This window comes from Hordeum vulgare, chromosome 3H (genome assembly GCF_904849725.1).
Source record: "Hordeum vulgare subsp. vulgare chromosome 3H, MorexV3_pseudomolecules_assembly, whole genome shotgun sequence".
Lineage (NCBI taxonomy): Eukaryota > Viridiplantae > Streptophyta > Magnoliopsida > Poales > Poaceae > Hordeum > Hordeum vulgare.
Window position 1 is genome coordinate 234,082,263 of NC_058520.1, and position 19,054 is coordinate 234,101,316.

The 19,054-nt window shown below is 48.7% G+C and overlaps 1 protein-coding gene across 1 annotated transcript; it reads left to right on the top strand.

The window, feature by feature from the left end:
* Positions 1–10,763: 10,763 nt before the first annotated feature.
* LOC123439831 lies at positions 10,764–13,175 on the top strand. Its single transcript, XM_045116486.1, has 2 exons — positions 10,764–10,823; positions 10,902–13,175. The coding sequence occupies exon 2, from the start codon at positions 11,433–11,435 to the stop codon at positions 12,012–12,014; it is 582 nt and encodes a 193-aa protein (XP_044972421.1). The 5' UTR covers positions 10,764–10,823; positions 10,902–11,432; the 3' UTR covers positions 12,015–13,175.
* Positions 13,176–19,054: the final 5,879 nt, after the last annotated feature.

Sequence of the window (19,054 nt, forward strand, 5' to 3'; positions counted from 1 at the left end):
CGACGAGGAGGACAGTGGCGGCAGTGGCGCTCTTGGTAGGTCAGGATCTCGGGGGGTCAAGTTGGAGTACGACTCCCCGAGCTCCGACTGACTGTCGGCCCTACCGCCGAGGCCCGCTCACGCCTCTCCCTCGCCCAGCGGGGTTATCTTGCTGAAGCTGGCGTTGGTGCCTCGTGTTCGACGTGGAGGCCCCTCCGCAAGCTCTAACTTCTCCAGCCCCCTTGCTTGGGCCACCTCACCGGAGCGGGTGCTGGCTCCCCGGCCCCAGGAAGAGGCGATCTCGCGGGCTGCGGATCCTTCGCCCCTTCCTGTGCTCTACCCTATGGTATCAAGCCAGAAGGGGCCGGTTGGTGCTTGTCAGGGCTGGTCCCGTTGTCGTGGGCACAGTGCTGGTCCTGGGGGAGCCAGCCCTGGCCGTGCCGCAAGCTCCGCCTTTTTGTCTTCTTGAGCTTCTGTCCGGCGAGTGTGTCCCTCGCAAAAAGACAGTACAATAGGTTAGAGTAGCAAAAATCATTCATGTAATATGTCTGAGTTTGTTTCAATTAAATGAATGAAATGTAGTTTCACTTGTGTCTGATCCTTCTCCTTGTATGATACGCCTTTTGCATTTTCTGGAAGCTTGCCGGCGTGACTGGTCCTGCCGCTAGTGCTTTGAGGAACGGATCCTTAGAAGTTCACTGGAGGGGTCGTTACCGGCAAGGCTCCTTGCCGCACTCAGTGCAACCATTAGATCGTCGAGTGCGGCTCGAGGCGAAATAAGGTGCTATGTAGCCACTTAGACTGTTGAATCGGTTCAGAACAGTGTGAAGGCGCTCTGTGGCTCTTTGGGTCGTGGAACTAGTTCGAAACATAACTAAGGCGCATTGATCCTAACAAGGTTCCACCTGCGCACAGGTTTCTCAAACAAGGTTTGGGATCTTCCAGAAAGGGAACAACCTATCTACTCTGAAATATGATCTAAAAGATTTATCACTTATCTGTTGTGTCGCGACACTTCTCCCCATGGCGCTTGGGTCCTTTGCCGGGGCCTCAGGTCCCCAGCAAGCAGGAGACTATACTCTTCCGGCAACTTCCCCTCCGGCAAGGTACTTTCCAACTGTTCTCAACTCTCGTATAGAAGGGGGATTGCCGGAGCATAACTCATTTTCCTGTTTTGCCAGGTCGTGCTGACCGAGCCCCCAAGCGCACCTTTGGGAAAGACATGATGCTTCCGGGGGAAAGCATTCGGCTGGAGTGCGTGCCTGGGTTCTGGGGCCTGTAGGCGCATTCTCGACGGCTATGCATCACTCCGCGGTGGTGTGTAGGCCTGAGTATGCCCTGGAGGCCACGCTAAAGCCCCCACGCAAACCGTTTACAGCAACGCACTGTCCTGGAGCGGCCCGTCAGCCTGATCTCTTCAAGCTCCAGGTCTCCGTCTCCCTAGCCTGCGTTCGCGCAGCGGGGCGCTCGTGCAGGCATTAGGAGGTCGTGGCAAAGTAGATCGACCACCGGTGCGCCCTTCTTCGAGGGACCACAGTGGTGCGTGCTACTTCCCCCTACCTGGTGTGCTAAAGATGTCGGGGAAACCAACACCTATGGGAAACTCGTGGAGTCCCTTGATCGTTTGGCGGGGAGAGAGAGGTACGGCATCAAGAGCGGAGCTAGCGATCAACACCGGCAAGGTCCTTTTACCCAGGTTCGGGCCACATGGCGTGTAAATGACTACTCCTTCTTAGTTTGTATTGTGTGCTTACTGTAAGGTTATTTTGCTACAGTAACTTAGTAGGTGATTAGGGAGTCTTTGATTCCCGAAAAGTCCAACCCCTAAGAATGAGCTTTGGGCCTCCTTTTATTGGCAAAGGGGTCATCAACAGTGTGCACACGGGGTATATGGTGAAGTGAACAATGTTCACCGCTCTACTTTTCCGTGGTGTTAGGGGCAGTGAATGCCTTGTGTGACCCCTGACCTGCCGCAAGATGGTTGCGACACGTACCCGTGTGAATCGACACCTGGGCATTATGCTAGCACACGAGGGATGTGCTGGAGTGGTCGGATTGTGGTAGAAACTGAGGGGATAGCTGGTGAGTGAACAGGGGCTTGCTGGCCTGGAGTCCCTGTCAGATGACTTGGTCACATGCCCGGCAAGGAAGGCTTGCCGAGGTCTTGAGTACGTTCCCAGCAAGGAGGGCTTGCCGGGGCCCTCGTCAGTCTTGTGCAAGCTTTCCTGCTAAGGGAAACTTGCTGGGGTATTCCTATTCTTTGGGTAGTATTCCGAGCAAAGCGGGCTTGCCGGGTACTTGGGAATCTTCCCGGCAAGGAGGGCTTGCCGGGGCCTTACGTCTGGAGCCTTTCTGCTGCTCTTCCTGCTGGAGAGGGCGTGGCCTTGGTGGGTCGTGGACTGCCTTTCTGCTGCTCTTCCTGGTACACTCCTGTCGGGGGTGTCGTCGATGCCCGTGCACAAGTCTGGGGCACAAGGGACCCCAGTCACTAGTGCACCTACATCACCCAAGCAGAATTTGGCACGGTGATTTGGCGGCCTTGGTGCTCGACCCCATAATTGATGGGTACCATCTCACTCGAGTCCCCATGGATGGAGGAAGCAACCTCAATCTAATATACGTAGAAATAGTGAGAAAAATGGGTATTGATTCATCAAGGATCAAACCCAGCAACACTACCTTGAGAGGAATAATTTGTAGCATTGAGGCCCATTTTTCGGGCACCATAACTCTAGAAGTATTGCTTGGTCCGCCCGATAACTTTTGAAGATGCCAAGACATTCTTCCTTTGGGCAGCGGGTACCATGCACTCCTCGGCCATATAGAGTTTGCTCGGTTTAATGTTGTTCCCAATTATGCATGCCTAAAACTGAAGATGCCAAGACCTAAGGGGGTCATTACCGTCAATGGTAACATTGAGCGATCCCTACGAACAAAGGAATGTACTGCGGCTCTGGTAGCTGAAGTACGGGCTGGAAATATGACTCTAAAGTCACGCCTGACTGCTAAGGAACACAAACGACCTTGCGCTCCGCCGTACTTCCTGGATCCCACCCATGATCAAACTAAATAGGGATACACTCCCCACAACAACACCTCGCCAACAGCAAAGTATGTGCCTCGAAGGCACAATTTTGTGCTTAAGATACCATGGGCAGCTGTGGGGACGTATGAGGGGGTCCGGGACTAGGGTTCCTCGGGCCACTTGGTTGTTTCCATGGGACAGACTCCTTGGTCGTTCTTTCATCATATTCAAGATGGACTATTTCGAAAACTTGGCGTATACTCCATGGTTACACAGTGATTGGCATATTTCCTCCTTGATGTGTAACTGATGTTGTGTGATCCTAGTACCCCTGGTATTTATATAAACCAGAGGGTATTAGTCCGTAGGTATAGATTAAGTTCATTACTATTAGGATTTAGACCACGACATTCGTTCTCGACATAGATCAAGTTTGTACTCTCTGCCACCACATCAATACAACAAGACCAAGACGTAGGGTTTTAAATCCATCAAGAGGGCCCGAACCTGGGTGAACATCATATCCCATGTCTCTTGTTACCTATCAATCCAAGATCCATAGTTCGGACCCCCTACTCGAGATCTGCCGGTTTTGACACTAATATTGGTGCTTTCATTGGGTGTTCCACTGCGGGATCACAAAAGGATTGATGGTTCGTTTAGAGTTCAGCTATGACATTGGTACCGGGGAAGTTTTCGTCCCCAGACAGATCATCGCGTTCGGCAGTGTCGTGTTGCATGCTGATCCTACTGGTTGCTTAGGCTGGATCAAAAAACTGGCCCCTGGTTAAAAGATCAGGTTCGGGAACTTAGAGTTTGTCGCTGACTCCCGAGGGGATCTTGCCGTGTCAAAGCGTTCGGTCTGTGATGCCCAAACATCAGAAGAGGTGGATCTCGCCCTCGAGATGACTACCACCCTTGTTTCGGCCCCAAGGCTCAAACCAAACGATATATGGGGATCATCTTAGGATCAGTATTAGATTGGTGCGACTCCGAATATTCCAGTAGCAGCAGCGCTATGGGTTGACCCAAGAACTCCGAAACATGGAATGTCGTAGATGTTACGGAGGTACACTAGCTTCTCGGTCGAATTCAGGGCATCGGAGTGTCCCACGACCAACCATCAATCTACTATTAGATCAAGATCAAACCCGACGACAGGGAAATCTACGTCCCACGTATCACGCACTTGGTTTCCACCATTGAGAAACCAGTGGAAGATTTTCCTTTTCAATCGTTGGAGCTTAAAAGCGTCTATATTCCGGTGCTTATAATCTGGATTTCTCCGCTAGTTTATCATCTACGACATGCCCTGAATTTAATTCACGGTCATATCCGGTTAGTGGGACGAGCTTTGAGCCTAGAGCATGAGACTCCGCGATGGTGTATGATGTAATCTCCAAAACAAGGGATTTGTGTCGTTTTGGAACAACAAGTTTTTTCCCACCCATCTCCCAATCTAAAAGCTTTCTAAACACCTCAGAAAAGCCTAGCATACGAGACCTACATTGTGTCAGGCAAGAGCCAGAAGGGACAATCCAACACTTCTGGGCTAGATTCCTCTTCACAATAAACCATATGACGGGCTATAGTGGCCCAGAAATTACACAAATATTCGAGCAAAACTGCCATGAGGAGGGAATGTAAATTCCCTTGCCCATTGCCACATATGGAGCTTAAGTTATCTATCTACATTGATACACAAATACTGCACAATGGAAAGTACCTAGCAGTCTCAACAAATGCAGGTGGAATCAATCTGTACAGACCAGCCCACAGCATCTCAGAGGAAGCTTATGCCCCAAAAACGGTCAACTAATCGCGGGCCCATTGGGAATAAGAACAATCCTTTTGATAGATCCCAAGCTATGCTTGACAAACTATTGGACAACCGATGCCCTATACGCTCTGCATTACCCAACACTGACTCAACTCACAGACTTTGAGCTTGTTGGGTCGTTAGGCAGGTAGCCAAATGCGGAGAGGCTATCCTGAGGGCCCGATCATTGCAAAAGCATCCACCCAAACTACCGGACAATAGTGTCGATCTAGTCACGATTTACAAGATGTTCTCCTAAAAAATCAAAGGAAAGGAGCTCTTCGAGAAATTGACTAGGTATTCCTGGTGGCAGCAACAAATTCTTGGAAAAATACACCCATAATCTTCACTGAGGAGGACCGGCTAGGAATTCGTTCTAACCGAATACTTGTGCTCTAGTACACAACCCCATTATTGATGGTTTCAAACTATCCAAAGTACTAATGGATGTTGGCAGCGGTATAAACCTCATTTACGAGGATACTTTGGATAAAATTTAGTTCGATAGATCTCGCGTCGAACAGAGGAACACAACCTTTCAAGGAATTATCCTCAGAAGAGAAGCACGATGCACAGGCCGAGTGTCTCTCAATGTAGTATTCGGCACCTACGAGAATAGGTCCGAAGAACTCATCTTCCATATTTTAGCATTTAAAAGCAGTTGTCACACTCTTTTGGGATGAGAGGATTTCACCAGATTTCAGGCCATACGGCGTTATGGGTACATGAAACTCAAAATTCCCGGGCCCAACAGCGTCATTACCCTCACAAACGACCCGGACAGAACTCTACGAAAAAAAAACAAAACTGCAGCGCTCGCCCTAGAGGCACTTTTCGAAGACCTTGCGGCTGAAGAACTAACCAAATTACAGTCGATGGTCAATAAGGATGATGTAACCCTTAGCAAGACGCACAAGCCCGGTGATGAAATAGTGAAATTTCAAGTGCTTCCCAGAGACCCCCAATAAAACAACGTCCATCGGGGCACAGTTAGACCCTGCGGTTTATAAAGCATTGCACACATTATTACGACAAAATTGGGATATATTCGAGTGGCACCATTCATACATGTTAGGAATCCTACGAACACTGGCCGAGCACAGGTTGAACTTAATGGATGGTTTGAAGCCCGTCAAACAAATGTTACATTGCTTCTCCAGGCTCAAGTATCATGCCATGGGTACCGAACAAGCAAAATTTCACGAAGCCGGATTCGTTCGAGATATCAAACACCCCAAGAGGTTGGCAAGTTTGGTCATCGTTCCGAACAAGGATAAATCCTGCGGCTATACGTTGATTTCAAACACCTCAATAAGGCCTGCCCTAAGGGTCTGTTTCCTTTACCTCGCATGGGCCAAATGATTGACGTCACTGTCAGGCATGACTCGCTATGTTTTGTTGATGCCTACTCCTAATACCATCAAATAAAGATGAAGGAATCCGATCAGGCAGCAATCGCTTTTATTACTCCTTATGGGCAATTCTACTTCAACACAATGCCCTTTGGGTTAAAAAACACGGGCACCACATATCAATGTATGATTTAGTTGTGCGCAGAAAAACAAATCGGCAAGATAGTCGAGGCATACATGGACGACGTGGTCATAAAAACTAAACCCGTCAGTCATCTGGTGGATGACCTTCGACAAACCTTTGACAATCTGCACGAATATGACATACAACTTAACATGGATAAGTGTGTCTTCAGAATTCCAGCAGGTAAACTACTCGGTTTCATCATCTCCCGTAGAGGAATAGTGGCCAATCTGGTTAATATCGGATCTCTACCCGAGCTGGCGATCCGGACGGAGTGAAAACACATACCAAAACTGGCGGGTTATGTGGCGGATTTAAGCCGGTTTATTAATCGCCTCTGCGAAAAGATGTTGACAACACCTACCAAAGGGGAGGCAATGCTATTATACATCTCAACTACCAACCAGGTTATTAGCACAGTACTCGTGGTCGAATGAGAGGCGGCATGCCATAAGGTCCGGATACACAAGATGGTCTACTATGTGTCTGAGGTACTCATCCCATGCAAATCCCACTACCCGTACTACACAAGATAGCCTACACAATTTTTATGGCATCTCACAAGCTCCGACACTACTTTCAAGAGTGTTCGGTCACGGTAGCATCCGAAGTACCCTTGAATGGTATAATCAATAACAAGGACTCCAGGAGCTGCATAGCCAAATGGGCCATCGAGATCTTACCTTTTGAAATCACGTATAGTCCCACGGGTTGGCTGATTTTCCAGTTGAATGGACATATGTCGAACTCCCTAAAGAGTATAGCACATATTCCCATTGGACGATGTACTTCGACGACTCTAAGGCGCTTGCGGGTCTGGGGGATGGTGTCATACTACCCTTCCTGGCTTATCTTCTTCGTTTGGAGCTCCCTGATGACCAAATAGAGGCAAGACGAATAGTTCGGCGATCCAAGGACTACAAGCTCATGAGGGGGAACTGTATAAATAAACTACTACCGGAGTTCTTCAACGAGGCATATCCGAAGAAGAAGGTAAACAACTCTTTGCTGAAGTACATGCAGGCATGGGATATCACCATGTAGCCAGTAGGGCCTTGGTAAGGAAAGCTTTCTGGGCTGGCTTCTTTTGGACCACAGCTCGTGCAGACGCTCAAACACTCATCCAACATTGTATTTGGTGTCCGCTTTTTGCAAATCAAAGCCACATTCCTGCAACACCTCTTAAGACAATACCGATCACTTGGCCTTTTGTGGTCTGAGGGCTGGAGATGGTCTATCCACTCAAAAGCAGGTCCAAGAAAACGAAATATTTACTAGTTATGGTCGACAAATTCACTAAGTGGATCAAAGCTAAACCGGTAACTTCTGCCAAGTCCGGACCGGTGATTGATTTTATATCAGGTGTGGTTCACCGTTATGGTATCCCTCATAGTATAATAACGGACAATGGATCCAACTTCGCAGCTCGGGAAGTGAAGGACTTGCATGCCAACTTGGGCATCAAGCTCGATTATGCCTCTGTGTATCATCCACAAACCAATGGACAGGTCGAAAGACCTAATGGTCAAATCATGAGCAGAATCAAATCAGGTTTAGTCCGATCTCTAAGACAGTGCAACTGCCACTGAGTAGAAGAGCTTGACTCCGTACTGTGGGGGCTTATGCACCACCTTGAATTTATCAATGGGTGATACACCATTTGTTGGGGGAATTGACCATCTATGGGACCCGCGGGGCCCCTTTATGGTTCTGCAGGGGATCCATGTGCACGAAGAGCATCAATCGACCAGATAGCGTGCGAGAGTTTATATAGGTTCGTGCCGCTCGAGAGTTAAAAACCCTACATCCCGTCTATGTTTGGTTGATAAGATGGGTTCAAGTACAAGAGTGCAACATCCCGACAAGGATGCACGAGAGGTGTAGCTACGCATGCAATTGAATAGAGTGTCGACACTTCTAAAGGTAGCCATGGACCTCCTTTTATAGGACAAGGGGTTACCACATTAGTTATAACGGTCTTTTTACTTGGTGTATAGTGTGTACTGTAGTGACGGGGACTGCTTGTCAGGATATGTAGTTGGAAATACCTAACTCTAATGGACTGGGACATGCGCATTGAATGCGCCACGAGGTGGCGTGCTGTCGACATTCCCCAGCAAGGATTGCATCTCCTTCTCTGATGTCTACCTAGCTTCCTCCTATTCTTCTGCCACGCCGCGGGAAGGGTGTCATCTAGGATGCAAGACACCCTCCGTTGTGTCAACTTGCCCCTGCCAGCCCTACCTGCCCGCTTGCCCACTAGAAACCTCGTCTGATGTAGACAATTCGCTCCCTGGTCAGGTGGAACAGCGGCTCGGCGGGCTTGGATCTTGTCGGGTGCCACGTGCAGATGGCATTTCAGACTCGCGAGAGTCTTTTCGCCCCGCCTTGGTCTTGGTCTTGACTTGCCCTTGCGCGGTTGCCCATGCTAAGTCTCGGGTCCTAAGGAACCCATTTCTTAGTACACCAACAGTAGCCCCGGGCCTGGGCCATACACAAATGTAGTGTTGTCGGGCTAGGCCCAAAACAGTGCATGCATGGCACGCTTCCCTGCAGTTATGTTGACTTTGTGGACTTTTCCCATGATGTTCATTTATCGTGGGTCGTTAGATTCGTGGAGTGAGGCGGTTGCCTCGAGGGGTCTTGTCTTGGAGGCCATGTTACCCGAAGCTGGGTGAGGTGACTCTTGCGTCTTCCGCTTGTGTATAAACAGTGATTTTCATGAGGGCATTGTCCCGCCCCACCTGTCGCGCTTCCGCTGCTCCGTTGCTTCTTCTCTTTCCGCAAGCCCTCTTAGCGTAGAGCCCCCGATTTCTTCTTTCCCGTGCCCTTACTGCCGCTCGCTTTTGGGTCAATCATGTCACCGAAGCGCTCTGCCTCCTCCACCACGACTGGCCTGACGAATAAGCCCAAGAGAGCGACCAAAGCAGAGATGAAGGCGAACCTCACGAGGATGAGGAGGAAATGTGCCATCTCCCACTGATATTTTCTGCCGCAACATGAGCTCGTTTCGAGGTATGCACCGATATGGGGGAGGGAGACGAAGGTTCACTCGGCCCCATTGGTGCTTCCACCGGATGTCCGGGCCAACCATAATAAGTACCCATTCTTCGCAGCGTACTTCTACTACGGGTTGGTTCCCCTTCTCTACTTTCTTCATAGATCTGATGCTGGTCAGCGGATTTCGTCCGCTTGACTTCATGCAAAACGTATTGACCACCATGTATGTTTTCGCACATTTGTGTGAAAACTTCATTGGGAAAGTGCCCTACGTCACCCTCTTCCACCATTTCTTCTTTCCTTGTATAGAGGGCAAGGATGCCATCTCCGGTAGCATTTCGTGGATTCCCTATGCCTCCCACAAGGAATTGTATCCCCTGGCCTTCTGCACAAGAAGTGGGAGGAATGGTGAGGGGATTTGTGCTATATTGTTGACAAGGATCAACCGCTATTCTATGAGTTCCGGATGTCCAGAACCGTTCAACATGACGAATGGAGCGTCGTCGCCAAGGATGACGCGAAGCTGGAGATAGCGATCACCCGCCTGCTTCAGTTGAAAGCTGCGGGGCTCACCATAGAGATGGTGGGATCTGGTCTTAACACCAGGCGCGTCGCCCCCTCCAAGATCGAAAGCGCTTCGCGTGGGAGTACGTCGGGCCCGCAGACATTATGCGGATCAGTCCTGGACTAGCGTGTGACTTTACCTCCATGGAGCTCACCTTCTTCCGCCACGATCTCTTTCGCCACGAGCTCTTCTGCCAGGAGAGGAGGTTCATAATCCCCTTGTCCATTGCCCCACTCTACAACAACTCTCGCCGGGATGTGATATTAGCGAGGATGCCACCGAGCAACAAGCACGGGATGGACCCTTCTTGGAAGGCCTCGGCAAAGGAGGAATTGCAGGAGTCATTTGACACCGTGGTAGAGTTGCATTTCAGAGATGAAGGGCAGATGATCTGCGCCACCACCCCAAGGGAGGTCGAGTCTATCGGGCGATGAGTCATGGTGGCGAGCCTGGACATTGGTGGCACAAACTCGGAGGTTACCACCCCCAAAAAGGACGAATATGAGGGTGATGACGAGCCGCCAGACCAGGTACTATTGGAGGGGCCCGCCGCCACAAAGGGCGATTGGAAGTGGTCGCCAAAGTTGGCACGGAACCTGGGATTGAGGAGCCTCTGGCCGATGTCGCTCCCAAGAGGACGCACGTACTTCGCTGGGACGCCACAAGGGAGTCGATTCGTTGTCCCCCATCCCAGAGGACGAATACGAGGAGTAGGAGGAAGACCCTATCGCGAACGTCGTCCAACCACGGTGTACTCGACAGTCCTATGCCCGGTAGGAAGCAAGCTTTACCTACCCGGCAGGGGGTTCAATGACAGCTACTCCTCCACCAGTTCCCGTCCCGCAGCAAGGGAGTAGGTGGGACATGTCCACCTTCAGCTCATGGGAGGACGACGACGAGTAAGTGCCGATATTTCATAGTCGTAACATAAGTTTTGTCTGCCTCTTGTTGATCCCTATTTCGTGTTGTGATTGTAGGGCCAAGGAGACCTTGCCATAGAGGGTGGCCAGAAGGACTTGTTGGGTATCAAATACCAGAGGTGCGACAAGCGACGCTTCGCCCGAGAAGGACATCGTGGATCTCGACTCCCCGCCCAGCCCCCGGCAAGAGGCCCCTCCCCAGTAGCCGACGGAGGGTGCAAACGATGCCGTCGATGCCTCCTCCTCCATCCCCGTGCAGACGGGGACGGAGCACCTGGAGGTAGCTCGTGAGGGCTCGACCCCTCAAGGGAGATCTCTGGCGGAGGACCTCACCACTGAAACAGTCCCGATCAAGGACACATCGGGGGGAGGACCTCTAGCGAGCAGGTGATGACGGAGGATGCCACGTAGGAGACGAGAATCCTCCTCAACAGAACCCACTGATAATTTCCCGTGTCGTTGGAATGCTGGTTTCATTTCCACGCCATTGTTTTCTTCCTTGTGTTTTTGTCTTGTTGAACTTCCTCTCGGACCAATCTTTCTTCTCTTTGCTTGAATGTCCAGTAGCGCCGGAGGATCTCAGTGTCGATGTCGATGTCGTGGGGATCGCCAAGGAGGCGGCCGAGGAAGCCATCCACGTCGCGGCCGAGGAGGAGGATGTGCGAGGATGTGCGCCGTGCCACCAGGGACATCAACAAGCAGGTCCTAGAGGGGCCGACCCTGGACACAGCCGACGGTGCCGGAGGGGCCCCTGTTGTTGGAGTGACAGGGGTGGGCATGTCCTTCCTCCTTCAGTCTGCCCGCGCTAGTGCTGCTAGTTCGTTGTCAATGGTGCAGCCACCGCTAAGCCGATACGTGCGGGTTGACGACCTGAGGTTCGTCAACTTCCCTCGGAATGACATCCTCAAGGCTTTGTTCGAGGAAGTGACCCTGGACGAGGCGATCACCACTCCCAGCAGGGTAGTAATGTTCGACCCGTTCGACAGGAGCGACGAGGCCAAGGACCATGCTATCCTCGTGTCCTTGACCAACTGGTTCCGGCGGCTACACACGCACTATGCCAGCCGTTCGGAGAAGCCGGCTCACCGAGAATTCCTCCTCGAGGTCCCCGAAGAGAGGTTCTGGGTGCTCGATACCGAAATGCAGACATGGTTTGCTATGACCCGCTAGGAACTTGGTTAGACGATAGTAGCGCTCAATGCGACCGAGGCAGACTTCATCAACCGGTAGGCCGAGGCTGATAAGACGTGGCAGGAGGCCGATGAGGATATCACCAACCAGGACACGGAGTTAAGGCGCAAAAGATCTCCCTCGACTACCAGGAAGAAGAGCTCGCGGACCATGACAAAGATCTCGCTGACAAGCTCAAGGTCGAGCTGGGCAAGCAGGTTCACGTCCTACAGCTGGAGCGTAGGTTGCATTCGCGAAGCAGGCCATTGAGTATGTCGGCAAGCTTCAGGAGGCCATGAAAGACGTCGAGGCCGTCCGTCTTGCCAAGGCCGAGTTGGAGGGCAAGGTGCAGCGGCTGGAGCTGGACCTCGCTGCATCTGGGCGGACAATCTCATTATTGAAGGAGAACGTCCACAAGGACACCCAGGCCTTGGCGGACATGCAAGCCACGCTCGCTAGCAAGGCTAGAGACCTGTAGGTCACTGTGACCACTAGCTCTGACTTGCTTGGGAGGGAGGCCACCCTAGAGGGTATCCTCAAGACCGACTAAGACATAGAGTGCAACCTGCTCAAGGACCTCGAGAAGGAGAGAGCCTTCGTGGCTTCCGCCGTGCTCTCCTCCAACGAGCACCAGGAGAATGTCCACCTATGGACGACGCAACTCGTCAACCTTGCTGAGTAGCTCTCCACCGAACTGGTGAAGATGGGCCTGAAGAAGTGCACCTTCCCTAGTGATGGACCGGAGGCGGTGAGCACGAGGTTGTCCGTCTTCTTAGGGAAGCTCGTAGGTGCCTTGGAGAAGTATGACGTGGAGCAGGAAGACAGCTTCCTTTAGTGCTGCCGTGAGTTGTGCCATGAAGTCCCCCACAAGGTTCGGGTGAAAATCGGTAACCACAACCCTGGCCTCGACTTGACCAAGGCTATGTCTAGGTTGCCGAAGGACTTTGACACCAGCGAGATTGACGGACTTGTCGCCCCCATCTTCGACAAGGCCAACTCTGTAACCCTGAACTCTTAAGTTCTTGTTCCTGTAATATTCATGCCAAAGGCGTTTCCCTAGGATTAGTATCATGAACTTGTTTTTATTTGTAATTGATACGTCTCCGTCATATCTACTTTTCCAAACTCTTTTGATATTGTCTTGGACTCTAATTTGCATGATTTCAATGGACCTAACCTGGACTAACGCTGTTTTTAGCAGAATTGCCATGGTGTTGTTTTTCCGCAGAAATAAAAGTTCTCGAAATGACCTGGAAATTTACGGGGATTTTTTGTGGAATATATAAAAAATAATGGCGCAAGAATCAACCGGAGGGGTGGAGCTGAGAGCCCACAAGACCACCAGGCGCGGGCCCCCCCTGGCCGCGCCTGGTAGGCTTATGGGGCCCACGAAGCTCCACCGCCTCCAATCTCAGCTCTATGTAGTCCCTTTCGTCCGAAAAAAATCAAAGAGAATAGTTCATCGCGTTTTACGATATGGAGGCGCCGCCACCTCCTGTTCTTCCTCTGGAGGGCAGATCTCGAGTCCGTTTTGGGCTCCGGAGAGGGGAGATCGTCGTCATCATCAACCTTCCTTCATCGCCAATTCGATGATGTTCTTCGTCGTTCGTGAGTAGTCTCATCGTAGGGTTGCTGGACGGTGATGGGGTGGATGAGATCTATCATGTAATCGAGTTAGTTTTGACGGGGATTGAACCCTAGTATCCACTGTGTTCTGAGATTGATGTTGCTACTACTTTGCCATGCTTAATGCTTGTCACTAGGGCCCGAGTGCCATGATTTCAGATCTGAACCTATTATGTTGTCGCCAATATATGTGTGTTCTTGATCCTATCTTGCAAGTTGTAGTCACCTACTATATGTGATGACCCGGCAACCCCGGAGTGACAATATCCGGAACCACTCCCGGAGATGACCATAGTATGAGGAGTTCATGTATTCACTAAGTGTTAATGCGTTGGTCCGGTTCTTTATCAAAAGGAGAACCTTAATATCTCGTAGTTTCCATTAGGACCCCACTGCCACGGGAGGGATGGACAATACATGTCATGCAAGTTCTTTTCCCTAAGCACGTATGACTACATATGGAATACATGCCTACATTACATTGACGAACTCGAGCTAGTTACATATCTCTCCATGTTATAACTGTTGCATGATGAATTACATCTGGCATAATCATTTATCACCGATCCAATGCCTATGAGTTTTTCCTACTGATCCTTGCTACGTTACTTTGCCGCTACTGCTGTTACTGCTGCTACTGTTACTCTATCGCTACTGCTGTCACTGATGCTACTGTTACTATTGCCACTGTTGCTATCACACTACTCTGCTACTGATACTTTGCTGCAAATACTAACTCTTTCAGGTGTGGTTGAATTGACAACTCAACTGCTAATACTTGAGAGTATTCTTTGGCTTTCCCTTGTGTCGAATCAAAAGATTTGGGTTGAATACACTACCCTCGAAAACTGTTGCGATCCCTATACTTGTGAGTTATCGAGACAATTTTCTGGTGCCATTGCCGGGGAGGCATAGCTATATTCTCTTAGTCGCTTGGGATTTACATCTGCTGGTCACTATGAGGAATCCAAAAGATCCAAGAACTAAAGTCTTGCCCTCAACTACGAGGACAGGTAAGGAACTACCATCTAGCTCTGCACTTGATTCACCTTCAGTTATGAGTAAGTTTGCGACACCACCTCCTGCTAGAAATCTTGATATGTCGCCTGTGCTTGATGATGCTACTTCTGTTGTCCATGATGCTATGCTTGATAGTGCTTTGCCACTAGGTGCATTCCTTGATGCACAAATTGCTAGAGTTGCTACTAGATGTGATGATACTTCTGTAACTGCTAAGATTATTTAAGTAGAACCTCCTATTTTCCCTGTTAGAACTAGCCCTCCTAGATATGAATTGCCTGATATGCCTAAGGCTTATGTTATGGAGGGAGAATAGCTGAGGACTTTCTTTCTTGTAAGGATAGCTATGATGTTGAGAAATTACTGCGCAAGTGGAAAGAAAAATCTTTGAACGCTAGGATGAAATACGACCCGAAGTTTGCTACTTCGCCCATCTTTGTGACTGATAAGGATTATGAATTCTCTGCGGACCCTAAGTTAATCACTCTGGTCGAATCTGATCCTTTTCACGGTTATGAGTCTGAAATGGTTGTAGCCCATCTTACCAAACTGCACGATATAGCCACCCTATTCATGAGTGAGGAAAAGATTCACCACTACTATATCCTTAAGCTGTTTCCTTTCTCGCTAAAGGATGATGCTAAGACTTGGTTCACTTCTCTTGCTCCTGGTTGTGTGCATAGCCCCCAGGATATGATCTACTACTTCTCTAAGAAATATTTCCCTACCCATAAGAAGCAAGCTGCCTTGCAGGAAATATACAACTTTGCGTAAGTTGAACAAGAGAGTCTCCCACAAGCTTGGGGGAGACTTGTCCAGCTACTGAATGCTTTGCCTGATCACCCTCTTGATAAGAATGAAATACTTGATATCTTCTATAATGGACTAACCGATGCTTCTAGAGACCAGCTAGATAGTTGTGCTAGTTGTGTTTTTAGGGAATGAACCGTAGAACAAGCTGATATCCTATTGAATAACATCTTGTGCAATGAGAATGCTTGGACTAATCCCGAACAACCTCCTAAGCCAACTCCGAGGAAAAGAGGTATTCTATTCCTCAGTCCTGAAGATATGCAAGAAGCTAAGAAATCTATGAAAGAGAAAGGAATTAAATCTGAAGATGTCAAAAATCTACCACCTATCGAAGAGATCCATGGTCTTGTTAACCCGATATAGGTAGTAGAGGTAAATTCTCTTCGTAGATTCAATGAGAGTGATATTCCTTTTGATAAACCTGCTAGCTTATGCCTGTATGAATTTGATAACTTTGTTGCCAAACAACAAAGTTTCAATGATTATGTTAGCAGACAATTGGAACAGAATGCTCGTATGCTTAGTCATTTAAGTGCTTGTGTGGACAGAAACATCAATGATCTTAAGCTCTTGAGTAAACATGCCTCTATGGTTACCACTCAAGTAGAACAAGTACTTAAGGCTCAAAATGACTTGCTCAGTGAGTTGAATGACAATTCTGTTAGAGTCGTCACTAGAGGTGGTAGAATGAACCAGGAACCTTTGTATCCTGAGGGTTATCCTAAGAGAATTGAACAAGATTCTCAAGGAGTTAGCATTGATGCACCTAGTCATCCTAGGAAGAAGAAGAAAGATGATAGGAACTTGCACGCTAGCAACCATGTTGCTGTTACTCCCGAGAATCCAAATGATGTCTCTATCTCTGATGCCAAAACACAATCTGGTGATGAACATGAGCCTAATGATAATACCAATAGTGATGTTCATGTTGATGCTCAACCTAGCAACGGTAAGGATGTGGAGATTGAACCTGTTGATCTTGATAACCCACAGCCTAAGAATAAGAGATATGATAAGATCGACTTTGCTGCTAGGAAGCATGGTAAAGAAAGGGAACCATGGGTTCAGAAACCCATGCCCTTTCCTCCCAAACCATTCAAGAAAAAGATGATGAGGATTTTGAGCGATTTGTTGAAATGATTAGACCTGTCTTCCTGCAAATGCATATGACAGATATGCCCAAAATGTCTTTGTATGCTAAATACATGAAAGATATTGTGACTAATAAGAGGAGGATACCTGAGGTTGAGATTTCCACCATGCTTGCTAATTATACCTTCAAGGGTGGAACTCCTAAGAAACTAGGTGATCCCGGAGTGCCCTCTATACCTTGCTCCATTAGAGGCAACTACATTAGAACTGCTTTATGCGAAGTTGGAGCCAGAGTTAGTGTTATGCCTCTCTCTCTTTATCGTAGGCTTGAACTGGATAAGTTGACACCCACCAAAATTTCTCTACAAATGGCCGACAAATCAACTGCTTTCCCTATCGGCATTTGCGAGGATGTGCCTGTTGTGGCTGCTAATGTTACTATCTTAACAAACTTTGTTATTCTAGATATTCCCGAGGACGATGCCATGGCTGTCATCCTCGGAAGACCCTTTTTAAACATTGCAGGGGATGTTATAGACTGCAACAAAGGCAATGTCACTTTCCATGTCAACGGTAATGAGCATACAGTGCACTTGTCAAGGAGACTTGATCAACCTCAATGATGGATTTCTTTCGATGACCATGAGATGGATGAATCGAGGAGTCACAAACCTCTGTTCCAAGCTTTCACCTTCGGTTGCTTAGAAGAAAAATGATAGATTTAGTTTAGTGTCTCCTATTTTCTCCTTTTAGCGTCCCATAGAAAAGTACCTCGAAAATAAAAGTTCTCCAAACGTCCTGAAAATCAAGTATGATTTTTCTGGATTTTTTGAAAAATACTCAGACGGAGAGCTAGTCAGGGGGCTGCACGAGTGGGCCACAAGACCTGGAGGCGCGGGCACCCCCCTGGCCGCGCCTACCAGGCTTGTGGGGCCCACGTGCACCCCCTCCACTTATTCTAGCTCCCATCTGCTTCTCCTACCTCCAAAAATTCGTTTCGCAGCTCAAACCCGTGTTCTTGCTCTTCTTGCTGGGATTTTCGATCTCCTTGTGCAAAGCACCATTCACCAAGCTGTTTTGGGGAAATTGCTCCTTGGTATGTGACTCCTCCATTGGTCCAATTACTTTTTGCTCTAGTGCCTTATACGTTGCGTATTTTTGCTGCCTTGGTGACCCTGTTCTTGAGCTTTGCATGCTAATTTTAGCTGGTCCCAAGTAGTTTTGATGCGTGGCATTGCCTCTAGGCACTTGATTGAGTAGTTTCTATGAGTTTCGTTGAGCCTTGTTCACTTTTCCTTAGAATCACTAAAAAATTCATAAATTTTCAGAGTTAGAAAAAGGAAAAGATGAGGAGGTTCTTAAGAGGCTCTTCAAGCCGTGACCACAAGGATGATGAACATGAGAAGAAGAAACCCAAGTATCCGGTTCCCCGAGTTGCAGACGTTCGAGCGTGCGAGTGGCCAAGCGATGTGTTCTTACGCGCCGCCGGACTTTATGAGGACTTTTACTACTTGGTGGAGAACGCAGGCCTTACCGCCGTCGTTGAAGATAAGTGTCCACAATACCTCCTCCTCACTAATATTTTTGTGCAAAGCTTTAACTTCTATCCAAGGAAGAATCCTCCTGTGGTTGAGTTCAAGTTATGTGATATCCCCCAGCGCATGTCACTTTATGATATTTGCAATGTTTGAAAATTACCTTATGTTGGGGATATTCATGAACCTCGTCCATGGGACTTGGAGGATTTCATAGATACTATTGCTGTAGGAGAGGAGAGAGGAGTGTCTTGCGCTAGAGCTGCTAGCATACATTTTCCCGTGCTTCGGTAATTCTCATTATTCATGGGAAAATGTTTGATTGGTCGTGGGAAAGATGGGTCCCTTAGCTCCTAGGTTCTTGCGGTCTTGCGCGAAGCCCTTTATAATGATAAAACTTATGGCTTGGGCGCTATAGTAGCTCAATGGTTGAACACGAACCGTTCTAAAGGCGTTGTCTATGGAGGTATCTATGCTACTCCTCTTGCTAGACATTTTGATATACCTATTAGACTGGACGAGTAAGAAGAGATTCTTCTTCCTGAGAGATATCTAGATTATGATAGCATGGTTCGCCATGACTTTCTTGATAGAGATATAAATAGAAGGATGATTTATAACCTGGTATTTAGTTAGGGTACTCGTGAGACTATTACCTTGACTGCTCCTTCTCTGTTCAATATTCATACAGGCAGGTACATTATTATGCGCTCGGACATCTACGCATATTGGGGCATAGCCCAACCAGAGGCGCCCATGCCCGAGCTACCAGTCTTGTACCAGACGCTAGTTTATCAGTGGGAGCTAGAGGAGCTCACACAATAGTGGCATCCTCAGTGCACTCCGGTGTACCCCGAAGCCGGTTACTTCCCACCTTGGGAGTAGACCAACTTAGGCCAAAAGCCTAAGCTTGGGGGACTACGTGTTTCCCATCGACTTTATATTCATGCTTAC

What these genes read in the sequence shown, in the direction of transcription:
- LOC123439831 (XM_045116486.1), top strand. Translation starts at nt 11,433, where the DNA reads ATGTCGATGTCGTGGGGATCGCCAAGGAGGCGGCCGAGGAAGCCATCC.